Raw genomic sequence first — 27,848 nt, 5'->3', positions numbered from 1 at the left:
CAATTTCGGTAGCATCGTATTGACATCTGAAAACTGAAGTCGCTATGGCACGTCAACATCAATATATATATATATATATATATATATATATATATATATATATATATATATATATATATATATATATATCCTAATCCCGGATCAAACAGAAACCTTGTGGGAATAAGGAACCATAAAAAGATCTTCTGTAATGGTCACGTGGTTTGGAAGCGGTCCAAGTGCAAAGGTACGTCCCACTGTTGAACTTCTAGAGAATCATCTGCGGATCAGAGTCGTCCCGGACAGTGCTTCGGACCTCTTGAATATCCTAAATACCGTGGGATCTCGACTACCTTGTGACCGCTATTATCACGGGCTATTTGGACGGTGCGCGTTGGAGCAGAGCTGAGCAGAATGTTGAGTAAAGACCTACCCGACATAGAGGTATAGATATCGATATTTTTTTTCCCCCTCTTCCCCTGTCTTCAACATACGTTGAGTAATGTAGGATTGTATTCCTTGATATTAGAATAAGTAGGCTAGTATAATGAAAGCCATACCCTGCAGCTGTTGGTGTGGGAGTGAGTTCTAAATCATATATCATGTGACCAGATGAAGATAAATACCTCTTCTCCTTCACCCTCAACTTGAACTTTTTTAGGACACAAATCCTTTGAGCAACTTGTGTCACATCTCGGTCAGATCTCCCCCCCGCACCACGCTCTTCTGATTGTTGCTGACATTACTGTTTGAAAAGGGTCTGAGATGTCGAAGCACTTTCAGTTTCACATGTGCAAAACGAGAAAAAAAAGCGGTTGCAAATGTTGCATATAGGGGTTGATGGTTAACACGTTTTTCGTTATTCTATTTATTTTAATGTAAATGTGTAACTGTAAATGTATTCGTTTGCATGGGAGTACTGCTTGAATTATAGTTATTGATTAATTTAGTAATTAACATATAGTATATTAAGTGAGTAATTGAGTAATTATATCTATATACCTATATCTTTATCAATACATTATATAGCAATTTAAATAGTTGCTGCACTCAGCAGTTTACAGAAACCAAGCACACTTTCTTTTGGAAGATGAATGTCAAAAAAATATCAATAGTTGCAAATAACCGAGGGAGGTAAGGGATTGTAATTAAACTGGAATCATCCTGTAAAGCCTCCAGATCGTCGCTGTACAATAGGCCTACAGGGGGAGCATTTGCAAACTTGGATATAGAAAAATTTAATTTGTTTTCAGTGAGGGTGTGAAACTTCTTATTCCAACAGAGCATCTTGGCTCTGAACCCAAGAGTGAAGACACACGCCGACGTCATCTCCACGGCAACCAAGAAGAAAGAGAAGAAACACTGGAAGAGGAACGCTGAGCATGGTTGTGATGTAAGAAACCCCCCCTACACACACGCACACGCACACGCATGCACAAACACATTCACGCGCACACAACATGTCAATGTGTCAGAAAATGAAATATGAAATATATTTTAGTTAACTTAGATATGAAGTATACTTAACTTAATGGGTAGCAATTAGGTAGCATATTAGTGTACTCTAGTATAGCATAACAGTATGGTATGGCGTACTATCATTGAAAAGTTGTATTAGTTAGTACTTAGTATAGTCATATAATATGCTAATAAAGCATCCTCATTTATACATGGCCCTGTTTGAGCTCAGTTGTGCGTGCACGCTGAATCCTCCATCTTCCTCTTCGCCATCTTCCTCCTCCATCTTCCTCCTCCATCTTCTTCCTCATCTTCCTCCTCCATCTCCCTCCTGCTTTCCGCTCCCCAGTCGTGCGTGAAGCTGGAGAACAACTTTGACGACATCAAACACACGACGCTGAGCGAACGCGGAGCTCTGCGCGAGGCCATGAGGTCAGAGCCCCCCCCCCCCCCAGAGCACTGAGGGCCCAGAGGAGGAGGCGGCGGGCCGCAGTAGTTCATACGTTGATCTATGGGGCCCTTGAACCTGCTTATGTCGGGTCAACACACACAGCCTATCTGGTGGGGGGGTTGGGCGAGTCAACATGCACTTTACACCAGGACCCCCCCAGAGCCTGTTGGTGTGTGGGCGTGTGGGTGTGTGTGTGTTTGATTGGGTGGTAGGGTGGGTGGGTGTGTGGGTGGGGGTCTGGGTGGGTGTGTGTCTGTGTTTCTAAACATTCAAACAGACCGCGTGTGTGTGTGTGTGTGTGTGTGTGTGTGTGTGTGTGTGTCAGTGTGTGTGTGTGTAACTGGGTGACTAAGTAAGTGTGTGTGTGAGAGAGAGAGAGAGAGAGAGAGAGAGAGAGAGAGAGAAGGATTGGTTACTTTTAAGTGATTTATTTAATTCTAACTTTCTTTTTATTGTGTCTGACTCATTCCTTGTGTCCAAGTACGTCCTACTTCTTGCTTGGTCATAGGAAGACTGAGACTAACCTTCAGCCTGTGAGGTAACGCTTCCCGTGTCATCACAGGTGTCTCAAATGTGTAGACGCCCCCTGTCAGAAGAGTTGTCCCACCAACCTCGACGTAAAGTCATTTATTACCAGTATATCCAATAAGGTAGGACACGCACGCACACACGCACGCACGCACATGCACACAAACTCACACACAGACACGCACACACACACACACACACACAGACACACAGACACACAGACACACACGCACACACACACACACACACTCACACACACACACACACACACACACACAAACACATACCCAGACACACACACACACTCACACACACACTCACACACACACTCACACACACACTCTCACACACACACACACACACACACACACACTCACACTCACACACTAACACTCACACACACGCACACACTATGCTTATACTGTGTGGGTGCTTTAATGTTAATTTTGATATATTGGTTTCTTCCAGAACTACTATGGGTCGGCCCGTTCCATCCTCTCTGATAACCCCCTGGGGCTGACCTGTGGAATGGTCTGTCCCACCTCGGAGCTGTGCGTCGGGGGCTGCAACCTGTTTGCCTCGGAGGAAGGTCCCATTAACATAGGGGGGTTGCAGCAGTTTGCGACAGAGGTGCGTTATCTCACACGGCGGGAGGGACGAGCTCTTCGGAGGGTCAAGGATGCGGACCCGTCTCATAAACTGGGACATCGCTGCGTAACACATTAACTACTTCTATAAGTTGCGTTCAAGAATAACACACTTAATGGTTTTCTCTCAGTAAACATTTGATTCAACACTTTGGGGGTCAAAATTACTTTTTGATAAAAAAATATTTTTCTAATCGTACAAACCCCATGCATGTGCTGGTGTTCGTATGAGCAAGCTGGGGCTGGGCGATTTGGATATTATTTGAAGATTAACAAAAGCAACATTTGGTGACCACAGTCTAAAGGCAACGTCTAAACGCCCACTATTTTCAGCGCATGCTGCCATGTTGAAATTGAATAATCGACTTTTAAATAATCGATTTTATTAAAAAAAAAATCGATTATTGACCATTAATTTGAATTACGAATAAAAATGGATTAATCGCCCAGCTCTAGAGCAGGCTCAAGATGTTCTCAGTGTCATACTGTGCTTGTTCCTCTAATGAGAGAGTGTTGACTGGGTCCGTTTCGGGTCTTCCGGATCTGGTCCGTTTCGGGTTTTCCCGACTGGGTCCGTTTCAGGTCTTACTGACTGGGTCCGTTTCGGGTCTTCCTGACGGGGTCCGTTTCGGGTCTTCCTGACTGGGTCCGTTTCGGGTTTTCCCGACTGGGTCCGTTTCGGATCTTCCTGACTGGGTCTGTTTCGGGTCTTCCTGACTGGGTCCGTTTCGGGTCTCCCCGCGTCAGGTGTTCAGCAAGATGGGAATCCCGCAGATCCGCAACCCGGAGCTGCCGCCGGCCAATGAGATGCCAGAGTCTTACAACGTACCCATCGCTCTGATTGGCTGCGGGCCGGCTTCCATCAGCTGTGCCTCCTTCCTGGCCCGTCTGGGGTACAGCGACCTCACCATCTTCGAGAAGCAGAAGTACATCGGAGGCCTGAGGTTCGTGGAGTGATGGCTCTTGTTTGTTTGAGAAGGAAGGATGGGGACTTCGATTCGACTCACGTCCATTATATTTGCACAGATCTCAATCGTTAGTCTCAGGCCACATTTGAAGACAGCCCTATTTATCCTAAAACAAGGAACACAGGCAGAGGGATCCCTCCTTCAAGGGAAGTTTAAGAGTTTGAGAACAAATACAATTTTACCATCTGCCTGACGTCAATGGCAATGTAAAATGATTGTGTTTGTTTTGCTAATGCCATGCCATGACCTGTCCGTACGCAACATTTGATTGTGCAACCTTTACATAAATAATACAATCTCTTATGAAAGTTGAATTGTTTAGAATGTATTGTGTGCCTCTCTAAAACTCTCTAAAGCAGCATTACTTTGAATAAATTTGCAGCTATGCCACTCGTGGCCTTTTAGTACATAGAACTATTAAATCACTGAACTTAAAGAACCAATAAACGTATAGAACCACTAAACGCATAGAACCACTAAACTTTTAGAACTACTAAATGTATCGAACCACTTATATTATATATTTAAGCAATAGATCATGCCAGGCTGTGGTATGTGCTCATTATACCACTGTGAAGGGGCGTTGTCCGGCCCCGACGCGCAGCGGAGGGCCGGCGACCCCCTTCACAGTGGTATAATGAGCACATGCCACTGACTGAAGTGATCTATTGCTTTTATACAACGGTTTCTGTTATGGCGAAACGAAAGTCATAGACACACTACATTTAAAAAGAAACCAAGAAAGTCAAAATAGACGTTTTTATTAAAGACTACCAAAAAGTAGTCCCTCCTGGCTGCCGCTATGCATCGACGGTCGCTATGCAACACACTTTAGCGTCCCTCCGAGAGAAGGCTCCGATAGAGCGGTTCGCCGGCAATTTATCCTATGGAGCAGTTCACTCGCCGTGTGCCTAAGCTTTCGTTAGCCTCTCCATCGCCTTGCTCACTCCCGGAGAAACAACATTTACACCCTCTCCATCATCCAACACATGTTTCACTTTGTAACTGTTTCTACTTCCAGGCGCGGAGTGATATGCAAACTTTCACAAAATGATCGGGCGTCATAGCAGTTATGTATACGCTCATTATACAACAGTTGGGAACCAATCAGATCGCTGGATTTAGGTCCCCCGTTCTATAAATACTTATATTATATATTATATTAACGTATATAACCAGTGAACGTATAGAACCAGTAAATGTATAGAACTATGAAACTTGAAGAACTACTAAATGTAGAGAACCACTAAACGTTTAGAACCACTAAACTTTTAGAACTACTAAACGTATAGAACCACTCAACGTATAGAACCAGTAAATGTATACAACTACGAAACTTACAGAACCACTAAACGTATTGAACCACTAAACTTCTAAAACCTCTAAACGTATATAAATACTAAACGCATAGAACTACTAAACTTGGACAAGTACTTTTAGGCATTGTAAGGAAGTACCAGCATTGTAGGTTTTGATAGCAAGACTCCCTGCGAGGATTGGTGGAATATGAAACCGTGGAAACGGTGTGTGTTTTGCGCAGCATGTCAGAGATCCCGCAGTTCCGTTTGCCCAGTGAGGTCGTCCAGTTTGAGATCGGCCTCATGAAGGACCTGGGGGTCAAGGTACGCACACACTCACACGCACACACACGCACACGCACATGCACACTCACACACACACACACACACACACACACACCTACACACAAGTCAACCTTTAAGTGTGGACTGCTTTTCTAAGAAACAGAGACAGAAAACAAGCTCAATGTGCAGACTTTAGTACTCGACCTCTTATAACATGGTTATATATATGGTGGGGCGTGACCCGTGACCGTCTGAAGATACAGACAGTCAGGGCCCACCCTCCCGGATATTAGGCAATGACATCCAGATAATGGTAATGATTACGCAAACCCTGGCGGATTTGATAAGTTGTAGTTGTGTTTATTTGTCTGAAGATCACGTTTACTCAGAGGGCTGTTTTGTGTGTGTGTGTGTGTGTGTGTGTGTGTGTGTGTGTGTGTGTGTGTGTGTGTGTGTGTGTGTGTGTGTGTGTGTGTGTGTGTGTGTGTGTGTGTGTGTGTGTGTGTGTGTGTTGCAGGTGGTCTGTGAGCAGGGTCTCGGTGTCGATGGTCTAACGCTGCAGTCGCTGAAAAACAAGGGCTTCAAGGCCGTCTTCGTCGGGATTGGTCAGTAGCCCTTGCTGTCGCTCTACCATTGGTCGCTCTGTCCGTCCGTCGGTCTGATCCAGATCTCTTCTCTCTAGGTCTGCCCCAGGCCAACAGAGCTAAGATCTTCAAAGATTTGACCATGGACCAAGGCTTCTTCACCTCCAAAGACTTCCTGCCGATGGTCGCTACAGCCAGCAAGCCAGGTTCAACTTAAACCAGATCTTCTCTGTCTTCCCATCCCAACTTATACAGTATCCCCCTCTCGAAATTAGGAATCCCACTATGGCCACGCCAATATCCCGAAAAGACCCGCCGCCTCTATTTCTGATTGGTCCGTCACACACGCCACCTCTATCTTTGATTCTACTGTCTATGGATTTGATTACCGCGCTTTTACTGGTTTGATATTAGCTGCTAGGGTTAGGGTTAGGGTTAGGGTTGGGGGTTAGGGTTATTTTGTGACGCTCTCGAATGCTCACAGCGAGGGCACCGTAGAGGTCTAAAGCGCCCGGTTGAGTTGCATGCAACCCGGCCAATCACAGACAGAGTAGGGCGGGTCTTGGCGTGGCCATGGTGGGATTCGTAAATACATTATCCCCCTCACCTCCCCCTCACCTCCCCCTCACCCCCCCCCTCCCCCTCACCTCCCCCTCACCCCCCCCTCCCCTCCCCCTCACCTCCCCCTCCCCTCCCCCTCACCTCCCCCTCACCCCCCCCTCACCTCCCCCTCTCTGAACACCTCCCCCTCACCTCCCCCTCCTCCCCCTCACCCCCCCCTCTCCTCCCCCTCACCTCCCCCTCACCTCCCCCTCACCTCCTCCTCCCTGACCACCTCCTCCCTTCCTCTTCCCTTCCTCCCTAAACTCCTCCCACCTAGAGAGACTTAAGGCAGGTGATAATGGCAGAGTCGGCCTGACCCAAAGCATTCATTATCTTCATTCGCCCCCCCCCCCCCCCCCCGGGTGGGTGGAGAGAGAGTCCTTGGGCTCACACACACACACACACACACACACACACACACACACACACACACACACACACACACACACACACACACACACACACACGAAGACACATAACACACACACCCCCTGGACTCACCGCCTTCTGGACTCCTCCCCCTCTCCGTCCCTCGTCACAGTACAGTACGCCGCGAGTGATGCGACGCGCCCGCTGGCTGCGTCCCCCCCCCCCCCGGTGTCTGAGCTGTGAGACCCCCCCTCCCCGACACCCTTCCCCCCTCCCACATGTGTTTGTGATGTTTTTGACATGTTGCTTATGTGCTGAGGTGTTTTTTTCCTAACCCTACATTGGGCCCCCCTGAGCCTAGTTTTGGAATTAACTTTTTTTCCCCTAATTTTTCCCGCTTGTTTATCTTTTCTTATCTAATAATGAGGTGGCGCATGCGTCCCGACAGTCTCTCCGTCCTGTCTCCCAACACTGCCTTTTTATGTTTCTTGGACGGGATGTAACTTTCGTGACATGTGACATGTGACATGTGACATGTGACATGTGACATGTGCAATGACAATAAAGTCTCTATCTATCTACCCTCTCCATGACCTCCTCCCCTCTTACCACCTCCTCCCCTGACCTCCTCCCCCTCCTCCTCCCCCTCCCTCCTCCTTCTCCTCCTCCTCCTCCTCCCCCTCCCCCTCCCCCTCTTCCTCCTCCTCCTCCTCCGTCCTCCCCCCGCCCTCCTCCCCCTCCTCCTCCTCTTCCCCCTCCTCCTCCTCCGCCCTCCGCCCCCCCTTCCCCCCCCTCCCCCTCCCCCTCCCCCTCCTCCTCCTCCTCTTCCTCTCCAGGTATGTGCAGCTGCCGCTCCGCCCTCCCTGAGCTGCGGGGCGTGGTCATCGTCCTGGGCGCCGGGGACACGGCCTTCGACTGCGCCACCTCGGCGCTTCGCTGCGGAGCCCGCCGGGTCTTCGTCTGCTTCCGCAAAGGCTTCACCAACATCAGGGCGGTGCCTGAGGAGGTAGGGGGCGGGGCTTCACCAACATCAGGGCGGTGCCTGAGGAGGTAGGGGGCGGGGCTTCACCAACATCAGGGCGGTGCCCGAGGAGGTAGGGGGCGGGGCTTCACCAACATCAGGGCGGTGGCCGAGGAGGTAGGGGGCGGGGCTTCACCAACATCAGGGCGGTGCCCGAGGAGGTAGGGGGCGGGGCTTCACCAACATCAGGGCGGTGCCCGAGGAGGTAGGGGGCGGGGCTTCACCAACATCAGGGCGGTGCCCGAGGAGGTAGGGGGCGGGGCTTCACCAACATCAGGGCGGTGCCCGAGGAGGTAGGGGGCGGGGCTTCACCAACATCAGGGCGGTGGCCGAGGAGGTAGGGGGGGGGGGGGGGGGCATCTTTCTTTTGCTATTGTTATAATATTTGTATATATTTATATCGATATATTCTCAAGGGCTTTTGTTTCCTTTATGGACAGAACAGTGAATAAAGACAGGACAGCGTGTTGGAGGAGGGTTGGAATGAGAGAGCACAGCACCACTGCATAACAGTTTCAACCGGCTTGTGCCTGAATCACAAAAAAAGCTGAAAATTCTGTCGGATAACGTGTGGAACAGGAAGTGGATAAGCTGAAGGTCTGCGGTATTCGACCCGGTGCTCGTACCTCCCCAGATGGAGCTGGCGAAGGAGGAGCGCTGTGAGTTCCTGCCCTTCCTGTCACCGCGCCAGGTGCTGCTGAAGGCGGGCCGCGTGGCGGGGCTGGAGTTCTGCCGCACGGAGCAGAGCGAGGACGGGGAGTGGCTGGAGGACGAGGAGCAGACCGTCCGCCTGAAGGCCGACTACATCATCAGCGCCTTCGGCTCCATGCTCGACGACCCGCAAGGTGCACGCACGCACGCACGCACGCACGCAGGCACGCAGGCACGCACGCACGCACGCACGCACGCACGCACGCACGGCCGTGGCTCGACGACCTCGTCGCACGCACACACGCACCACGCACGCACGCACGCACCACGCACGCACGCACCACGCACGCACGCATGCGTGCACGTGGCTCAACAACCTCCTGACAGACACACACGCACAAACACACACACACACACACAAGGCTGCAGCTCGACGACCTCGTCACACACACACACACACACACACACACACACACACACACACACACACACACACACACACACACACACACACACACACACACAGGGCTTGTGCTCTGTGGGCTCTTGAATGCATCATGGGTTTCTTCCAGAATCGTTTCACAACTAACTGCTAAAACAATGACCCAAACACTATTCCTACCAATGACATTCCAATGCTCCGATACTCCCGTAATGGAGTCAATGCGATGTGGTGTTGAGATGAACGAACACTAAAGTGGTCAATACATGCTGAAGCTGGGCGTTTGGAATACAGCCCAAGTCTACAGACATGATCAGTGCGTTAACCTCAACACAAAAGGCTTTGGAAGTTGGAATCTGATTGATGGATGCACTTCAACACACAACTTCAACAGTGTTGAACTCGTAGTAACTGAGTGCAGAAGCAAGGCAAAGAATCCAAGCAGCTACGTCAAGAGACCAAGATATAACAGACATGCAACAGCAGTTCAAGATTGGAGCTAGGAACTAGGAAAGAAGGCTCTGGTTTACCTTAGCCTTAACGCTAAGCTGATGACTGCAGCCATTCATGCTGGGCATTATAGCGTTCTTCAGGGTTTCAGAGCGTAAGGTTTACATTGCAGCTACCACAGAATGACTGTGATTAGTTAAACGTTATACACACAACTGACCACTTTCATAGCGGGATTAACATAAGTGCAGAAATGCCCACAAACATTCACAGACATAGGGGACAACTTAATGCCGATGGTCGTGTTCAATATGTCAACACATTTTGTGATGTTTAACCTAGAGCATAATAAGGGACTACTTTATGCTTTAATAATACACCTATCGCAGGTGTTATTAGGCGCGCATTGATCTTTAGTATATGCTAAACGTGAACCTCCTAAAATGGCACCATTTGATTGGTTCGCTATCGCGGGATATTGGGCCATATCCCATGTTTGAGATCACAAACTTGGGATATTGCGTAACGGTCGTCTCGCCACGCTAATAAAAACGAATCAACCCCTAATAAAAAACGAATCAACCCCGGCATAAAGTGTTATCTCGTTTATACTTGGAGCGGTCACGTTTTATACATACTAAAACAATTATTCACCTCAGGCTCCGTGAATAGTAGGGAAGAATCCCCCACTCTTCACTTCGCCTTTGGCGAATAATTGTTAAACTGATGTTATGTTAAAGGTTTAAGTCCACCGGTAAAGCACCCTGAAAGAGTCAACCCCCCTCCAGTGTTTCTATGATTACAGCAGTCGTGTCATAACGCCTCAAACCCAACCCAGTGGTTGAGCTCTTGTCACTGACCTGATCTTGTGTATGAATTGAATGATTTTGTGTACGAACTTGTGTAAATGCATTTATATGTGAATATGTGTTTAAGTAGGTATACTTACTGTATTTACTTAGCTTTAGAAAATATGTTTTGTGCTTCCCAGTGGCTAAATTTAATATTACAAAATTATTTTCCAGGTATTAATTGCATAAATTGCAAGTTTGATTTAAGTAAAGGGTACAGGTAGTAGTTTATAATTATTGTATGATTTAATGAAAGGGGGTGGGATTAAACAAGTGTATACTTGTCCCCAAAAAAAGGAAAAATAGAGCCTTGCTTTTGCGTCCGTCATTCGATGAACATTCGATGTTCTTTGCACATTTGACCTATGAACGTCAATTCAAACCAAACCCTCCTGCCGCCCCCCCAGTGGCGGAGGCCCTGGCCCCGGTGAAGCTGAACCGCTGGGGGACCCCCGACATCAGCACGGACACCATGCAGACCAGCGAGCCCTGGGTGTTCGCGGGCGGAGACATCGCCGGCCTGGCCAACACCACCGTGGAGTCGGTCAACGACGGCAAGCAGGCCTCCTGGCACATGCACCGATACATCCAGGTGACGAGGCCGCCCGCCGCCCGCCGCCCGCCGCCCGCGCGTAAGAGCGTCGATGCGGCAGCTTTGTTTAACCTTTGTGATAGTAAAAAAGTTAAACAATGATAGTGAAAGTAAAACTAACTTATCTGTCGGTACTGTTAATTTGCAGTTCCACTACTCCATAAAAAAGGTTCTGATGCCTATTGCTACTCTGCCCTCCATCAAGGTGTTGCTCTTCCAAAGTCGCTTTGGAAATAGCATCTGCTACATAACAAAATATTAATGTTGTAGAAGTAGTAGTTAGCCCCGAAATCCAGACTCCACTAGCGGCAGCAAATTTAATTTGCAGCCAGGGTCGTCTAGAAAACCTTCATTAGCTTGTGAGCCGGACAAACCAAACTCTGGTCGGCCAATCACATCGTGTGTGGAGTCGGTGGGCGGGCCTAACACAACCACAACAGAGTTGCGACTGGTCCGTGTCAAGTCCATGTGGTCCCTGCTACGTGATTGATTGTAGCGCTGTCCTATTGCGTGCAGAGGGAATTTGAAAGACAACCGTTTATCCCACCCCTTGGATTGAGTCGTGCCCATGGAGTGTTCCCAGACCCAACATCTTCATGTGGTTCTGGCTTGCCTTGCCAGGCTTAGTAGTAGTAGCAATAAACGTAACGTAAAAGCATCTTGATTATTCGTAAAAAGCTTGCTGCCGTCCCTTGAACCACCTGCGGTTGTAAATCGCTGACTGCAACGTGTAGCCGCTATCAGTCCAGCTCATTATCAGTATCCAACACAACACTCATGTGTTACTTGATAAGAGAGGCGGGGAGACATTCTAGGAACAGTGCTGCAAGCGTAAATGTGGCAAAAGATAGGTTTGAGGTCACGTCAAAGGGGAGCAATACATTACTTTCCCCGGAGGAGCCATCATAGGACAAACACTGGTGCTCTGTTATGCACCAGGGCGCCCAGTAGACTACAGTAGACTACAGTAGACTAACAGTAGACTACAGTACACTACAGTAGACTACAGTAGACTACAGTAGACTAACAGTAGACTAACAGTAGACTACAGTAGACTGTAGTAGACTACAGTAGACTACAGTAGACTACAGTAGACTACAGTAGAGTTACAGTAGACTACAGTAGACTGTAGTAGACTACAGTAGACTACAGTAGACTGTAGTAGACTGTAGTAGACTACAGTAGACTACAGTAGACTTACAGTAGACTACAGTAGACTACAGTAGAGCAGATAACCTCACAGTAACTCTGGACCCTACACAGAGCGGTCAAAGCAGGGTAAAAACATCGAGTAGGTAGTAGGGGTGGGGGAAAAAATCCCTTCATGTAAGAATCGTGTATCTTATATCATCAGAATCGATTCACAACCTCCCACATTTCTATTGCTAGAAATGTTTTTGGCCTTCTTGTCTCCGGTTTTGCTTTTGGTGTCCGTTGACATAACGCTTTCAAACATGAAATCAGCATTATGTCTCACAGCCTTACGCCTTCGTGCCACAATCAGCAGCCCGGGTACTGAACAGGGGTCGGACCGTCCCCCCCTCTCTCTGTCGCCCTGCAGTCTCTCCACGGGCAGGCGGTGAGCGCCGTGCCGAAGCTGCCTCTGTTCTACAGCGCCATCGACGCCGTGGACATCAGCGTGGAGGTGTGCGGGATCCACTTCCCCAACCCCTTCGGCCTGGCGTCCGCCCCCCCCACCACCAGCTGCGCCATGATCCGCCGGGCCTTCGAGCAGGGCTGGGGCTTCGCTCTCACCAAGACCTTTGGACTGGACAAGGTGGGCAGGGGGAAACACACGTGCCTCCCGCACATGAACGCATGCACACACGCACACGCACACACGCGCACGCAACGCTGATCCTGAACGTGAAAGAGCAAAGTCATCGTTGCAGCGCGATATGTGTGTTTGTGTGTCTATGGATCATGATGAAGGCACTTCAGTCATCATTGATTCATTCATTCTAATCATCTTTCTTTCTTTTACTTTTCATGCTCTTGTCTGTGTCCCTGTCTGTCTGTCTGTCTGTCTGTCTGTATGTCTGTCTGTATGTCTGTCTGTCTGTCTGTGTCCCTGTCTGTCTGTGTCCCTGTCTGTGTCCCTGTCTGTCTGTCTGTCTGTCTGTCTGTCTGTCTGTGTTCCTGTCTGTGTCCCTGTCTGTCTGTCTGTATGTCTGTCTGTCTGTCTGTCTGTCTGTGTCCCTGCCTGTCTGTCTGTCTGTGTCCCTGTCTGTCTGTCTGTCTGTCTGTCTGTCTGTCTGTCTGTCTGTCTGTCTGTCTGTCTGTGTTCCTGTCTGTCTGTGTTCCTGTCTGTCTGTGTTCCTGTCTGTCTGTGTTCCTGTCTTTCTGTCTGTGTTCCTGTCTGTCTGTGTCCCTGTCTGTCTATCTTTGTCCCTGTCTGTCTGTCGGTCTCTCCGGGCCCCCCCCCCCCCCCACCCCAGGACCTGGTGACCAACGTGTCCCCCCGTATCGTGCGCGGGACCACGTCGGGGCCCTTGTTCGGGCCGGGCCAGAGCTCCTTCCTGAACATCGAGCTGATCAGCGAGAAGACGGCGGCCTACTGGTGCCAGGGCGTGGCCGAGCTCAAGAAGGACTTCCCAAACAACGTAACTCTGCGCTCCGCTCTGTTCCCAGCTGTTCAAAGCATTCCGTTTCTAGTCTTCCCATTTTGAATTTCATAAAATAGCGGAGTTAATGGACCGCATTTAGGTCCCTCGCTCGGGGACACCTCGACACTCAGCTAGGAGGAGCCGGGGATCGAACTAGCGACCTCGCGGTTACAAACCAGCCCGCTGTACCTCCTGAGCCAAATGCCGCCTAGTGTCTTGTCATGTTTGGGAGTCTTATCCGTTTGGGAGACATGGTTCTGACTGTCCCTCAGGTGGTGATCTCCAGCATCATGTGCAGCTTCAACAAGTCCGACTGGACAGAAATAGCCAAGATGGCGGAGGTGAGAAAGACGACGAGACACACTTAGCTCACTGTGGTTCTACTGCCTTAAAACCTGACTTCCGTAACGCGCGCGCGTGTGTGTGTGTGTGTGTGTGTGTGTGTGTGTGTGTGTGTGTGTGTGTGTGTGTGTGTGTGTGTGTGTGTGTGTGTGTGTGTGTGTGTGTGTGTGTGTGTGTGTGTGTGTGTCCGTCTGTCCGTCTGTCCGTCTGTCTTAGGCTTCAGGAGCGGACGCATTGGAGCTGAACCTCTCCTGTCCTCACGGCATGGGGGAGAGAGGCATGGGGCTGGCGTGTGGACAGGTGTGTTCTGTCAGATCAGCTTATTTCTAAACTATTCGTATACACTCTGCGTTGTGTATTCTTTTTAGTAATTCTTGAAGTGGAAGGCAACTTGACAGGTTGGATCAGAGGGTCGAATAGATGGTTTATTCGAGGATGTAATACAGCGCAGGTACAGACTTAGGTGGGATGGTCTTAGTGTAGGTGGTGAGGAGCAGTCTCTAGACGTGCCCCACGTCACGCGCTCATCCTGTATCACCCCAGTAGCGCCCTGTCCACGCATACTGTACTAAAACACTGCAAGGCACTGCGTTGTCGTAGTAATACACCTTATTGTGTGTGTGTGTGTGTGTGTGTGTGTGTGTGTGTGTGTGTGTGTGTGTGTGTGTGTGTGTGTGTGTGTGTGTGTGTGTGTGTGTGTGTGTGTGTTGTTGTGGTCAGGACCCAGAGCTGGTGCGTAACATCTGTCGCTGGGTGCGCGCGGCCGTCTCCATCCCGTTCTTCGCCAAGCTGACGCCAAACGTCACCAACATCGTGGTCATCGCCACGGCCGCTTACGAAGGTAGACAGGTCTTCAGAACTGCCAGGAGACCGTTAGTCTCTCTGTTGCCTATTGGCTGACGGTCTCTCTCTATTGGCTATTGGCTGACGGTCTCTCTCTCTATTGGCTATTGGCTGACGGTCTCTCTCTCTACTGCCTATTGGCTGACGGTCTCTCTCTCTATTGCCTATTGGCTGACGGTCTCTCTCTATTGCCTATTGGCTGACAGTCTCTCTCTCTATTGCCTATTGGCTGACGGTCTCCCTCTATTGCCTATTGGCTGACGGTCTCTCTCTATTGCCTATTGGCTGACGGTCTCTCTCTCTCTATTGCCTATTGGCTGATGGTCTCTCTCTCTCTATTGCCTATTGGCTGACGGTCTCTCTCTATTGCCTATTGGCTGACGGTCTCTCTCTCTATTGCCAATTGGCTGACGGTCTCTCTCTCTATTGCCTATTGGCTGACGGTCTCTCTCTCTATTGCCAATTGGCTGACGGTCTCTCTCTCTATTGCCTATTGGCTGACGGTCTCTCTCTCTATTGCCTATTGGCTGACGGTCTCTCTCTCTATTGGCTGACGGTCTCCCTCTATTGCCTATTGGCTGACGGTCTCTCTCTATTGCCTATTGGCTGACGGTCTCTCTGTATACTGCCTATTGGCTGATGGTCTCCCTCTCTATTGCCCATTGGCTGACGGTCTCTCTCTATTGCCTATTGGCTGACGGTCTCTCTCTATTGCCTATTGGCTGACGGTCTCTCTCTCTCTCTATTGTCTATTGGCTGACGGTCTCTCTCTATTGCCCATTGGCTGACGGTCTCTCTCTCTATTGCCTACTGGCTGACGGTCTCTCTCTCTATTGCCCATTGGCTGACGGTCTCTCTCTCTATTGCCCATTGGCTGACGGTCTCTCTCTCCGGGTGCAGGCGGGGCCAACGGCGTCACGGCCACCAACACGGTGTCGGGCCTCATGGGGCTGAAGGCCGACGCCTCGCCCTGGCCCAGCGTGGGGGCGGGACAACGCACCACGTACGGGGGGGTGTCCGGTGAGTGCACACACACGTTTAGCACACACACACATGCATATAGACACAAGCGCGCGCACACGCACACACAGAAAGACCTGCACATAGACACACGCGCACATTCACACAAACACACACACACACACACACACACGCACACGCACACACATGCATATAGACACGCATGCACATATACACAAGCGCGCACGCGCACACGCGCACACACGCATACACAGAAAGACATGCACATGGACACACGCGCATTCACAAACACACATACACACGCGCACACACACACACACACACACACATGCTCATAGATCCATTCACACACACTCATGAACACACCCTCACACACAGGGCCGTCGGACTGCGGGGACAAAGGGGACAGTTGTGGGGGGGCCCAAGGCAGAGGGGGGGCCCATGACCAAAAAAAAAAAATATATATATATTTTACCCTTTATTTTTTTACTCCCCCCCCCCGTCAACAATCACTCCGGACCCCCCCCCCCCCGTCAACAATCGCTCCGGACCCCCCCCCGCCCCCCCCCCCCCCCGTCAACAACCTGGCGCAGGGGGGCCCCATCAGTACCTATAGTATAGGGGCCCAGGATTCGGTGCTACGGCCCTGCTCACACATATACACATGCACATATACACAAACACACGTATACACACACACACACACGTATACACACACGTATACATACACACACACACACACCTTGATCAATCACTTATTATTTTTCACGTATTTTTCTATAGGCTATATTAAAAACTCCTATTGGTAGAAAATACAAGCATGTTGTCTCAATGAGGTTTATGCGCCGCTTGTAAAAGCCGAAAGATCTGTGTCACAGAATAACAACAGAATAACAACAATCACACGAGCCAGATTAAGACCAGATCTGTATTCCAATTCCAATAAGAACCGACGGTTCTCACACTATGCAAAACAACCTCCGTTTGATCGAGAAAATGATCACGTGATCGGCAAAAATCCTTACCGATCAATGATCAACCATAGATCAATCACGCCCCTCCCTGCAGGCAACGCCATCCGGCCCATCGCCCTGAGAGCCGTGTCCGCCATCAGCAAGGCCCTGCCGGGGTTCCCCGTCCTGGCAACCGGGGGCATCGACTCAGCCGAGAGCGGACTGCAGTTCCTCCACACTGGAGCCTGTTTACTGCAGGTGAGACACACACACACACACACATGCAGACACAGACACACAGTCACACACAGTCACACAAAGTCACACACACACACACACACACACACACACACACACACACACACACACACACACACACACACACACACACACACACACACACACACACACACACACAGTCAAACACACACACAGGAACATACTTACAAACACACACACACACACACAGGAACATACACACACATACAGTCACACACACACACACACACACACACACACACACACACACACAGGAACACACACACACACACACACACACACACACACACACACACACACACACACACACACACACACACACACAGTAGTATAAATTCGTTACAGTTGAGAAAATAACTTTAGGTCATTTCTTTACACAGCCCTTAATGGGGATCAGATACTGTGTTATTCATGCTAATGAGTCTCACGTAATTAACATATTAACATCCACACTCCCTGTCCCGGTCTCTCGTGGCTCTCTCATGCCTCACTCTGTCTGTCTAGGTGTGCAGTGCGATTCAGAACCAGGATTTCACTCTGATTGAGGACTACTGCGTAGGTATGGGACCTCATCCGTGCTTCCTGTTTCAGCTCAACGCGTTGAGTAGCCTCTACTCTGTCTGGGGAACACCTGGTCCTCCACACGGCCTCAAGTGTGTTTGGATTGTTGTTCAAATCTGAACGAGAGTTGCTAACCACAGTGACTTGCTAACATGGTGAAATGTGAATAAACAATAGATACAATAACTAAACTAATTATTACATTTTTATAATAAAAAAGAATTCAGGGAATGAAGGAATATGTAGTTTTACATATAGAATATATACTATTATAGTATTAAATATTCATAGCACCTTAAACTTGCATAATTGACCTAATCCGAGATAAATCATAGATGTATGTAAGTTATGTATGTGGATTTAAGAATTATGGTCCCCTCTCTCTGATAAGATAAGATAGGACAACACTTTATTGATCCAAAGCCAGGAACTTTGGGTGATTGGTTCTGATGTGAACCAATGGAGATGATGATGAGGATGAAGAAGAAGAAGATGATGATGATAATGAAGAAGAAGAAGAAGATGATGAAGATTATGATGATGAGGAGGAGGAGATGGTGGAGGATTATGATGAGGAGGAGGAGGAGGAGGTTGATGATTAGGATGATGATGAGGATGATGATGATGTTGTTACCCCCCCCCCCCCCCCAGGCCTGAAGGCCCTGCTGTACCTGAAGAGTCTGGAGGGTCTGGATGCGTGGGACGGCCAGTCTCCTCCCACACAGAAGCACCAGAAGGGCAAGCCCATCCTCAGGGTGGGCGAGCTGGTGGGAAAGGTGGGCTTCAGAAGCACGGATCAACTCATTCACCAATCGGGGACAGAAGTGATCAATGTCCTTTTTCCATCACTGCTTTCTCAATGTATTTGTGTTTCCCGTTCCCTATACCATTATTTGGGAATTCACCAGCCACTTTGAATGGCTTAAAGAAAGAAAAAAAATTCTACGACTGACTATTGTCCAAAAACAACGCATCAATATTTGTTTTATTCGTTACTAGAAAAAGGAAATTGACCAATTGAAAATGGCCTTCCCTAAATGGCTGTGTGTGTGTGTGTGTGTGTGTGTGTGTGTGTGTGTGTATGTGTGTGTGTGTATGTTGATTGTGTTTGTGTATGTGTATGTGTGGGTGTGTGGTGATCGTGTGTGTCTGTGTGTGTTGATGATGGTCATGTGTGTATGATGATTGTGTGTGTGTGTGTGTCTGTGCGTTGATTGTTTGTGTGTCTGTGTTTGTTTGTGTGTGTGTGTGTGTGTGTGTGTGTGTGTTTGCGCGTTGAATCTGTGTGTGTGTTTGTGTGTGGTTGTGTGTTTGTGCGTGTATGTTGATTGTGTTTGTGTGTGTGTATGTGCGAATATATGGTGATCGTGTATGTGTGTCTGTGATGGTCGTGCGTGTACGATGATTGTGCGTGCGTGCGTGCGTGCGTGTGTGTGTGTGTGTGTGTGTGTGTGTGTGTGTGTGTGCAGAGCCTCCCCAGTTTCGGCTCTTATCTACAGGAGAAGCAGGACGCCATCGCGGCGTACAAGAGACAGACTAGAGACAGCGGCGTTGGCGTTGTCACGGAAACCACTGAACCCAAAGTCAACTTATCCAAGAAGCCGGTTCCTGCTGTCAAGGTTTGCGCACGCACGCACGCGCGCGCACACACACACACACACACACACACACACACACACACACACACACACACACACACACACACACACACACACACACACACACACACACACACACACACACACACACACACACACACACACACACACACACAGGAGTGGTTTTGAGAAAGGATCCTTTCTCACCAAAGTTTTGTTTGACAAAAAAATATCAGATTTTCATTTAACCTGTATGAATATAACTCAACCTGTATCAAAACAGGGTTATCAAATAATATATGAAAAATCATTTATTTGATCTGGCTCCCGAAGTTGAACGGACTCTCAAGGCTCCAAGCGAACTCTGCTGGCTAACATGGAACAACAATTTCTTAACTGAAACGGAAAATAATAATCAAGCCATTGGGAACCTTCAGTTAAATGTGACAACAAGCCCAGTGCCAATCTCTTACTATTTACATTTACATTTTTTCATTCAGGGTATTTATCTTCATTTAGGGTACTTACAATAAGAACATTTGTCATAAGAAGGTGAAAAAATATATTTGACTATATTCCCTGTGGAGGAAAAGATGCGGGATGGACAGGGTGGGGGCGATGACAAGCTCTACTGCGGGTGTTTTTTTTTTAAATTTCATAAAATAATTTTCACATCCTAATGTCCTACCTTTTTACATTCAAATTCATATGCAAATTTAGAGTGTGCGTATGTTTTTTACACACACGTAAACACACACACACACACACACACACACACACACACACACACACACACACACACACACAGACACATAGTATTAAGGGTCTGTGATATGCTTACATAAATATGTGTGTGTGTGTGTGTGTGTGTAGGACGTGATAGCCAGAGCACTGCGCCACATCGGAGCGTACCAAGAACTGGACAACAAGGAACAGGTACCAGAAGTTGTGCCTTCCCTTAACCTGTCTATTTTCCTACACAACAGCAGTTTGGGTCCGTTGTCAAGGAAACCCTTCTCCTCAGTCCTGGTGAATTGTATCTCTGCACATTCAGATTCCCTCGTTTAATAAATCTGATCTGGACCTTCTGTGTGTAAATGTTTTAAAGGCATCTCATTGTATATTGTAACTAATTCAATATGAAAATAATGTAGCATATACTGTATTTTATAGCATTTTAAGTGAGAATACTATCATGTGTATCTATTAGGGCTGGGCAAGTTAACGCGGTAATTACGCGTTAACGCAATCTTATTTTAACACGTTTTTTTCTTATTAAGTACATTTGGTATGAAGGATAATGTGTCATTCCAGTTGATAATCTCATTTAACTTCAATTGGAGTGGATTTAAAATGTAATTGTGAATTGTAAGTGCGATTAATCGCAAGTTAACTCACCAATACTATGTGATTAATCGCGATTAAAACTTGTAATCTTTGCCCAGCCCTAGTATTTATATCACAATCCCAAGCCGTCCAACTGGTTGTGTAACACGTTCTCGCTGGGGTTCCAGGTGCTGGCCTTGATCGACGAGGACATGTGTATCAACTGTGGCAAGTGCTACATGACCTGCAATGACTCAGGATACCAGGTAGGGCGCGCCTAGTCACTCAGTAACCAGCCATGTCTTTCTCAATGTATTTGTGTTTCCCGTTCCCTATACCATTAAAGTGTCACCACTAGTGCACACTGTGAAACCTGGGGTCCGTTTAAAGGTCCAAAACCCTCTGCATCATGGTGGAAAATATGCCAGTTGTATGGAGAGCAAGGTTTGGTAACGTGATCGGCATAATGTGAAACTTGAAAAAGGCCTCAGGCCGAAACGTTGTTCATTAAAGGTCCCATGACATGAAAATCTCACTTTGTGAGGTTTTCTAACATAAATATGAGTTCCCCTAGCCTGCCTATGGTCCCCCAGTGGCTAAAACTTGCGTTTGGTGTAAAACGAGCACTAGCTGTTCTGCTCGCCTTTGAAAAAACGGAGGCTCAAGCGCGCTGATTTGGAATGTCTGTGCTCATGACGTCATGAGGAATCTCGGCTCCTCCCCTTACTCTGCCTGGCCCGCCCAGAGACGTTGGCCCGCCAATGAGACTCGACCGTGCGAGCGCCACGTGTGTGTGTGAATACACACTGTAACGCAAGTGTTTCTTGTCGGTTCTTTGACGTGTCTTGTATTTCCACAACGAGACTGTCGTGGGGGTTATCTGAGCCATGTTTGAGAAGGAATTGGGGGAAAGGAACTTTGGTTTGACTCGCTGAAGTACATGAACTGCGACATGCCGCCGGTTGCCGCGAGGCACCATCGCCCGGCAGCGGGCAGCTGGCAGCAGGCAGCGCCCGGTTCAGTCGACTTCAGGTTGATGTGAAAGTGGAAGAACCAGAGACGTCGCAGAACCCGACAAAGTCGTTTGTGATTCATAATATCGTCTGGAGGCGCACACAATATATTATATGATATAGATATCTATGTATTATATGATATTATTTAGATATAGAGCTCCAGGACTGTAACGCAAGTGTTGTACACTTCCTTGTTATTTGGCGCATAACGCGTCGGACTCTCGTCTCTGGTATTTCTACAACGAGACTCGTATTGGGGGTTATCTCAGCCAAGGTTGAGAAGGAATTGGGGGGGAAAGAACTTTGGCTTCGACTCCCTCAAGTCAAGAACATGAACCACGACAAGGAGGAGAAACGGATCTTTGCCGGGCAGCGCTTAGGCACCTCCGCCTCCGGCGGTGGTCCCTCAGCGGGGCTCAAGCGGGAGACATTCGCCGCCAACAATCCCTTTCTCCTCCATGTCGTGGTTCATGTTCTTGAGGGAGTCAAAGCCAACGTTCCTTCCCCCCAATTCATTCTCAACTTTGGCTGAGATAACCCCCAATACGAGTCTCGTTGTAGAAATACCAGAGACGAGAGTCCGACGCGTTATGCGCCATCACACCAACAGCAGAACGGTTATCCAAATAACAAGGAAGTGTACAACACTTGCGTTACAGTCCTGGAGCTCTATATCTAAATAATATCATATAATACATAGATATCTATATCATATAACATATTGTGTGCGCCTCCAGACGATATTATGTATCACAAACGACTTTGACGGGTTCTGCGACGTCTCTGGTTCTTCCACTTTCACATCAACCTGAAGTCGACTGAACTGCGCGCTGCCTGCTGCCGGCTGCCCGCTGCCGGGCGATGGTGCCTCGCGGCATGTCGCAGTTCATGTAGCCTACTTCAGCGAGTCAAACCAAAGTTCCTTTCCCCCAATTCCTTCTCAACCATGGCTCAGATAACCCCCACGACAGTCTCGTTGTGGAAATACAAGACACGTCAAAGAACCGACAAGAAACACTTGCGTTACAGTGTGTGTATTCACGTTGATGTGGACGTTGAAGAACCAGGAACGTCGGAATATCGGCTCACACAGCTTTTGGCCGTGATAATATGTATTATATGATATAGATATCTGTGTAGGCTATATGATAATATTTAAATATAGAGCTCCAGGACTCCCGTGTGTTCTAGAATATTTACAGAACACGGCTAAAGGCTGTGTGCGCCTCGCCATTGCGATACATCCACTGTAAACAGAGCGCATGGTACCGTCCCTGGCTGCAAGCTGCTCAGGGCCACACCCCCACCCTCCTCCTTGACACGCCCACCGAAACAGCGCATTTGGGGGAAGCTCAATGTGCGACTGGCTCGGAGTGGCTGTAACTCTGCACCACGGCTGAATTTCAGGAACGTCTTTGAATACTGTGTTAGTTGCCCACTAATACCTATATTAAAGAATACATAAAATAGCATGTCATGGGACCTTTAAAATATTATTCGGCATCTGAACAAGAGTGTGCGCTTTCACAGTGGACCGGGAATCAAATGAACAACAAGGTGTAGCATGGTTGTACTTAGTGGTACTTTGCTCTCTCTATCTGTAATCAGGGGTGTGCTCCTTCTATGTGGATCTTTGCTGGAGCAGACTCATAAATACAGTTATGACTGACACCTGTGTCCATCCTACGATGACCCTTTGGAGAAAAAGGGTCTATAGTTTACAGGGAATTACCGTGAATGGATTTTAACCTTCAAATGAGTATGGTGAAGATAATTTCTCAACTCAACTTAACCCAGCTATCACTCTCTCACTCTCATTCTCGCTCTCTGTGTCTCTCACTTTCTCTCTCTCTCTGTCTCTCTTTCTCTCTCTCTCCCTCTCCCTCCCTCCCCCTCTCTCTCTCTCTCCCTCTCCCTCTCCCTCTCCCTCTCCCTCTCCCTCCCTCCCTCCCTCCCTCCCTCCCTCCAGGCCATAACGTTTGATCCAGAGACCCATCTTCCCTTCATCACTGACAGCTGCACTGGTTGCACGCTGTGTCTCAGTGTCTGTCCCATCATCGACTGCATCACCATGGTTACCAGGACAACGAAATACGAGCCCAAGCGCGGTATTCCCATCAGCCCCATGTGCTAGGCCAATCAGAAGAGCTTGATTTCTGTAATCTGTATTACCTCATAATTAAAATATATATATGAAATTTGCTATACACATAAAAAAATGCTTTTATTAAAACAAGCAAGCCAGTTAAGAAGGTCACCTGTTAGTTGGCATTTGGTGACTGGAAAGGCGCCAAAAATAAAAAATATTATTATTAGTTAAATTTGTATCCAATTTGTTGTACTTTCTGATAACCTGTTGTTTCAGCATTTATTCACCATGAGGTATTTGTCGAAATGGATGATATGCAAGAGACGTTGGACAGAGATGAACAAGATAAATCATAAATTGCATTCCTGTGCATCATGTTGCTCCCCTTAAAATGTAGGATGATTGTGATTGGCCCATTTTCAGTTCGACCAGTTGATTTTAGAAAATGTGATATAAAACATGGTCAGAGCCACAGAAGGGTTCCTCTGACGAGTGTGGTAATATTTAAATATATTCAAACTTAGCCATATTTACCTTAAGTTTAGATGTTTGGCTGTCTCTCACTTTCCTCCGGTATCTTTTATCGGGGTTTTACCGTTGGCATTTCGTGCCTGAACAAATGAAAATGTAAATGTGTTCAAATGAGCAGCTACGTTCAACAGGGTTTGATTTTAATAAATTGATTCATGATGCAGGAAGCTCTCCTTTGTTATTAAGTGTGTATTTGAGTTCCCCATGAGAATTGTTCCCCTAAAGGATTTCCTTTCCAGCCCGGTCCCCCATTCCCTAAAATGTAGACGTACACACAAATATACGCATACTTATATTCATGAAATACATACAGATATAAGTAAATTGAGTATAGGTCAGAAGTCCTAGTAGGGAGATCGGGAGATGTATGGAGATGAAATGGATATCTGATGGGAGGGACACATACACACACTAGTTAAAATGGATAGCTGGAAATAATTTAGGTTTGAGCAATCATCAATACAAAGTGTCTGTATTGATGACTCTGACAGAAAGACGTTCATGGCAAGTGATTTAAGCCATGAACGTTTAAGCCATCGGTGAAGAAGACCACTGGCTCCAGTTGAACCACTCGATGAAGAGGAAGTGCTCATTTAATATATGCGGGTGATAATAATAATAATAATGCATTTTATTTATAAAAGCGCCTTTCAGGTCACTCAAGGACACTGTACATCACACACAATAAAACACACATGAAATATACAAAAAACGTGATAAAATAGACATGGAAAGGACAACATAATAAGTTAAAATACATAGGGCAGAATGGCAGGAAGCATGGAGGTTAGAGAGAGTAGGCAGTCCGAAACAGGTGGGTTTTTAATGAAAGTTAAGGACGCCAACGAATTTGAGGAACTCTGATTCAGGTCGATCCCAGAGACCGAAGATCTCATCCAGATAGCACCAATACCCCTGGGGCCTATCGGTTGATACGCTCAGGGCTCGGGGCTGTTGCCACGCTGTGTCCCATTAGTCCCTCCTAATTAATCTGCTCTTCCATCTTCACCCAAAAGACAATAAAGAAACTTGTTATCTCCTGAGGGGACATGAGTCACAGCTAGAAGAACAGGCAGAAATCATGAAGGCTAAATATAGAAAATACACAGGATGCAAGCAAGCATTGTGTAACATAGAAAATATGTATATATTGTGGGGCAGAAATCTATGCAGCAGTAGAATACCTCGTATGGTCGTGCACATTAAGAGAATGCAAAACTAGACCCAGTAAAGTGAAAGTAAACCCTGCGGTATGCAAAAAGTGGTTTGACATGAGTCGCCATCGTCGTGTTCAGCCGAGCAGCAGTCTGCAGCACCACTCACTCTGTCTATCCTGGGGGGCCACTAAATGTCACCGAATGCTGTCCTGTGATTGGCTACCACCATGGCACCCACTCCGAAAAGTCTAGTGGAGGAGAGTATTTACAGTGACGGTTTTGTAGGGATCTTCACGAGTAGCAGGTCATAAGAGCAAATATATGACAATAGATGAGATGGATTTAGCTGATGCTTTTAAATAATAGAAACGAACAATGAGTGCATTCAACAATGAAGATGAATCCCAGCAATTGCAAGAATCATTCAAGCACATTACAAATTCATCAAATAAGTAAGTTCAATTTCATGAATTGCAGTAGTCTAGACTCGAGATGACAAGAGCCTGGACCGAAAGCTACGTGGCCTTCTGGATGAGGGATTGACGTATTCCCCTGAAGGGGTGCATGTATCTGCCGTAGCAGGTAGTGACAGGTAGATGTTGGCAGTCAAGGACAGCAGGTCATCCAGGGCCACACCCGTGTTCCTCACCGTCTGAACCACAGACACCACAGAGTTCGCTATCGATGGAGACGTCGTGGATGGGAGATGCCTTTCCTGGAAGGAAGATCAGCTTAGGCTCGTCCAGGTTGAGCCATCTGTGTTTCATATTTTTAGTGAGTCAACCGATCAACAAAAGGTTTATTTATGTATTTTTGTGGCATATTAAAATAATTATATAGGACACATGCATATCGGTGGTCTGAGCAATGAGCACATGCAGCTTTTATTATCACATCCATCCATCCATCAATCCATGGTTGTTCCTTTCATGACTCATGACCGCTTCGTCCACAGGAGTGGAAACGACTGCAATGCTGTAAGTGATCCACGAGATGTCACTGTGCCTTCAATTTCCAAAGTTTCAGAGCTTCGAATCCCAAGCTTCCCTGTTCACGTGATATGTTTCGGTGTGTCCCCGTGACACCACCGGTGACGACATCGCCAGGGACACTTGAGCGAATAGGAACGTTTCAATAAAAAAAAGACATTTCTCAAATATAAATATTAACCAAATATTGTCCATCCTATAATGTAATCATTTAGCATTCACATTTTTATTGAGAATGTCATGTTATGTTTCCATGGGCAACAACACCGTGTTCCTAAACCTTGCGCACAACTGGAAGTTTCTGAATTATGCAAGCGCGTGGACACGCACGGAAAATTCCACCTTGGCCATTACAGACTGCGTTTCACAAAGATTATAATAATTAATAATGATTATCAAAGCTTCAAGTCGTATAAGAAACTTCAGAAAGGCCGACATACATGGGCTAAGTAAGTAAGAAGTGTACTTAATTAAAAGTTAACAATGTATCAATAATTATGTAGGTGTTATCTCAATGCACTGCATACATATAGAATATATCGTAGGCCTATATGCATCGATTCAAATAATGTCCAGGCCAGATATTTCATGCTTTTATGGAAAATGCAACGACAGCTGCGCCGATTCACCCGGAGATGGCGCTAGAAAGGCAGATATCAAACGATGTAGGCTTCATGTGCTTGGACTGTCACTGGGTTCGGATTCGGAACCAGGCTGTTCCCAGCCCGTCCACATCCCACTGCGGCCATGTCATTGTATAAATCCTGGTCCACTCTACTCCTCACAATAATACGAGGATTTTCCATAAACAGCCCTAATCGTATCCAGTCTCACAAATCAGATCCAATACAACTTCTGGGTTCCCGAGATCAGCGCAGGCCTGCACCCTTACGTAACAGCGTTGAATCCCGTTTTGAATTAATTGCCATCGATGACGTTTCATGCGTGCTCCTTTGCTGCATTCTCTAGTAGTAGTGTGTGGATCCAGGGGCAGTAGATCACTCGTTACAGTTCGCAGCGGCTTCTAAGGTTACGATTGCCATTTTGGCTCCACCGCCGTGTCGTCAAGGGAGGAGCCGCGCCGTGCTGCTGCTTCTGCGGCGCGCAGAGCTCAGCGTTCAGCCCGGGCTTGAGCCAAGATGTCTGGTGCTGCAGCTCGAAGCGAGCAGCCTAGCCTAACCCTTTTTCCACATTGGGGGGGAGGAGGAGGAGGGATCCTTGAGTCCTGTCGCGCAACTACAGTAGACTAGAGGCTGTACTTTTCGACTTGCTCTGTCGGGAGTCTGGGCAGTAGTGAATTACGGGAGGATAGTCAGAAATAGCCTTCAAATGCGATTAGGTATGACGGATAGTGGCGAAGGGTTTCCGAGGCACTGTGCGTAAAGATGAGGATTCCTCCA

At 47.7% G+C, this 27,848-nt stretch overlaps 2 protein-coding genes across 2 annotated transcripts in view; both read left to right on the top strand.

The window, feature by feature from the left end:
* Positions 1-214: 214 nt before the first annotated feature.
* On the top strand, positions 215-24,466 carry dpydb (dihydropyrimidine dehydrogenase b). The gene is made up of 25 exons (XM_030363824.1): positions 215-423; positions 1,262-1,372; positions 1,787-1,869; positions 2,451-2,538; positions 2,885-3,046; positions 3,811-4,007; positions 5,572-5,653; positions 6,132-6,219; positions 6,297-6,404; positions 8,007-8,176; positions 8,826-9,036; positions 10,993-11,177; positions 12,739-12,954; positions 13,616-13,780; positions 14,056-14,124; positions 14,342-14,425; positions 14,846-14,966; positions 15,869-15,988; positions 17,018-17,160; positions 17,686-17,740; positions 18,394-18,518; positions 19,212-19,361; positions 20,214-20,276; positions 20,855-20,932; positions 23,652-24,466. Exons 1-25 carry the CDS (start codon positions 394-396, stop codon positions 23,814-23,816), a joined length of 3,069 nt encoding a protein of 1,022 aa, XP_030219684.1. The 5' UTR covers positions 215-393; the 3' UTR covers positions 23,817-24,466.
* A 2,747-nt stretch (positions 24,467-27,213) lies between these two features.
* Positions 27,214-27,848, top strand: part of LOC115548863 (zinc finger FYVE domain-containing protein 9-like) — a 32,667-nt gene continuing 32,032 nt past the window's right edge. Inside the window, 1 exon segment of the mRNA XM_030363743.1 lies at positions 27,214-27,848. The gene's annotated coding sequence lies outside the window, so the exon portion shown is untranslated.

Source organism: Gadus morhua, chromosome 8, assembly GCF_902167405.1.
Source record: "Gadus morhua chromosome 8, gadMor3.0, whole genome shotgun sequence".
In the NCBI taxonomy this organism is placed as follows: domain Eukaryota; kingdom Metazoa; phylum Chordata; class Actinopteri; order Gadiformes; family Gadidae; genus Gadus; species Gadus morhua.
The sequence above is the reverse complement of the archived record's forward strand: the minus strand, read 5'-3'. Positions and strand labels throughout refer to the sequence as shown.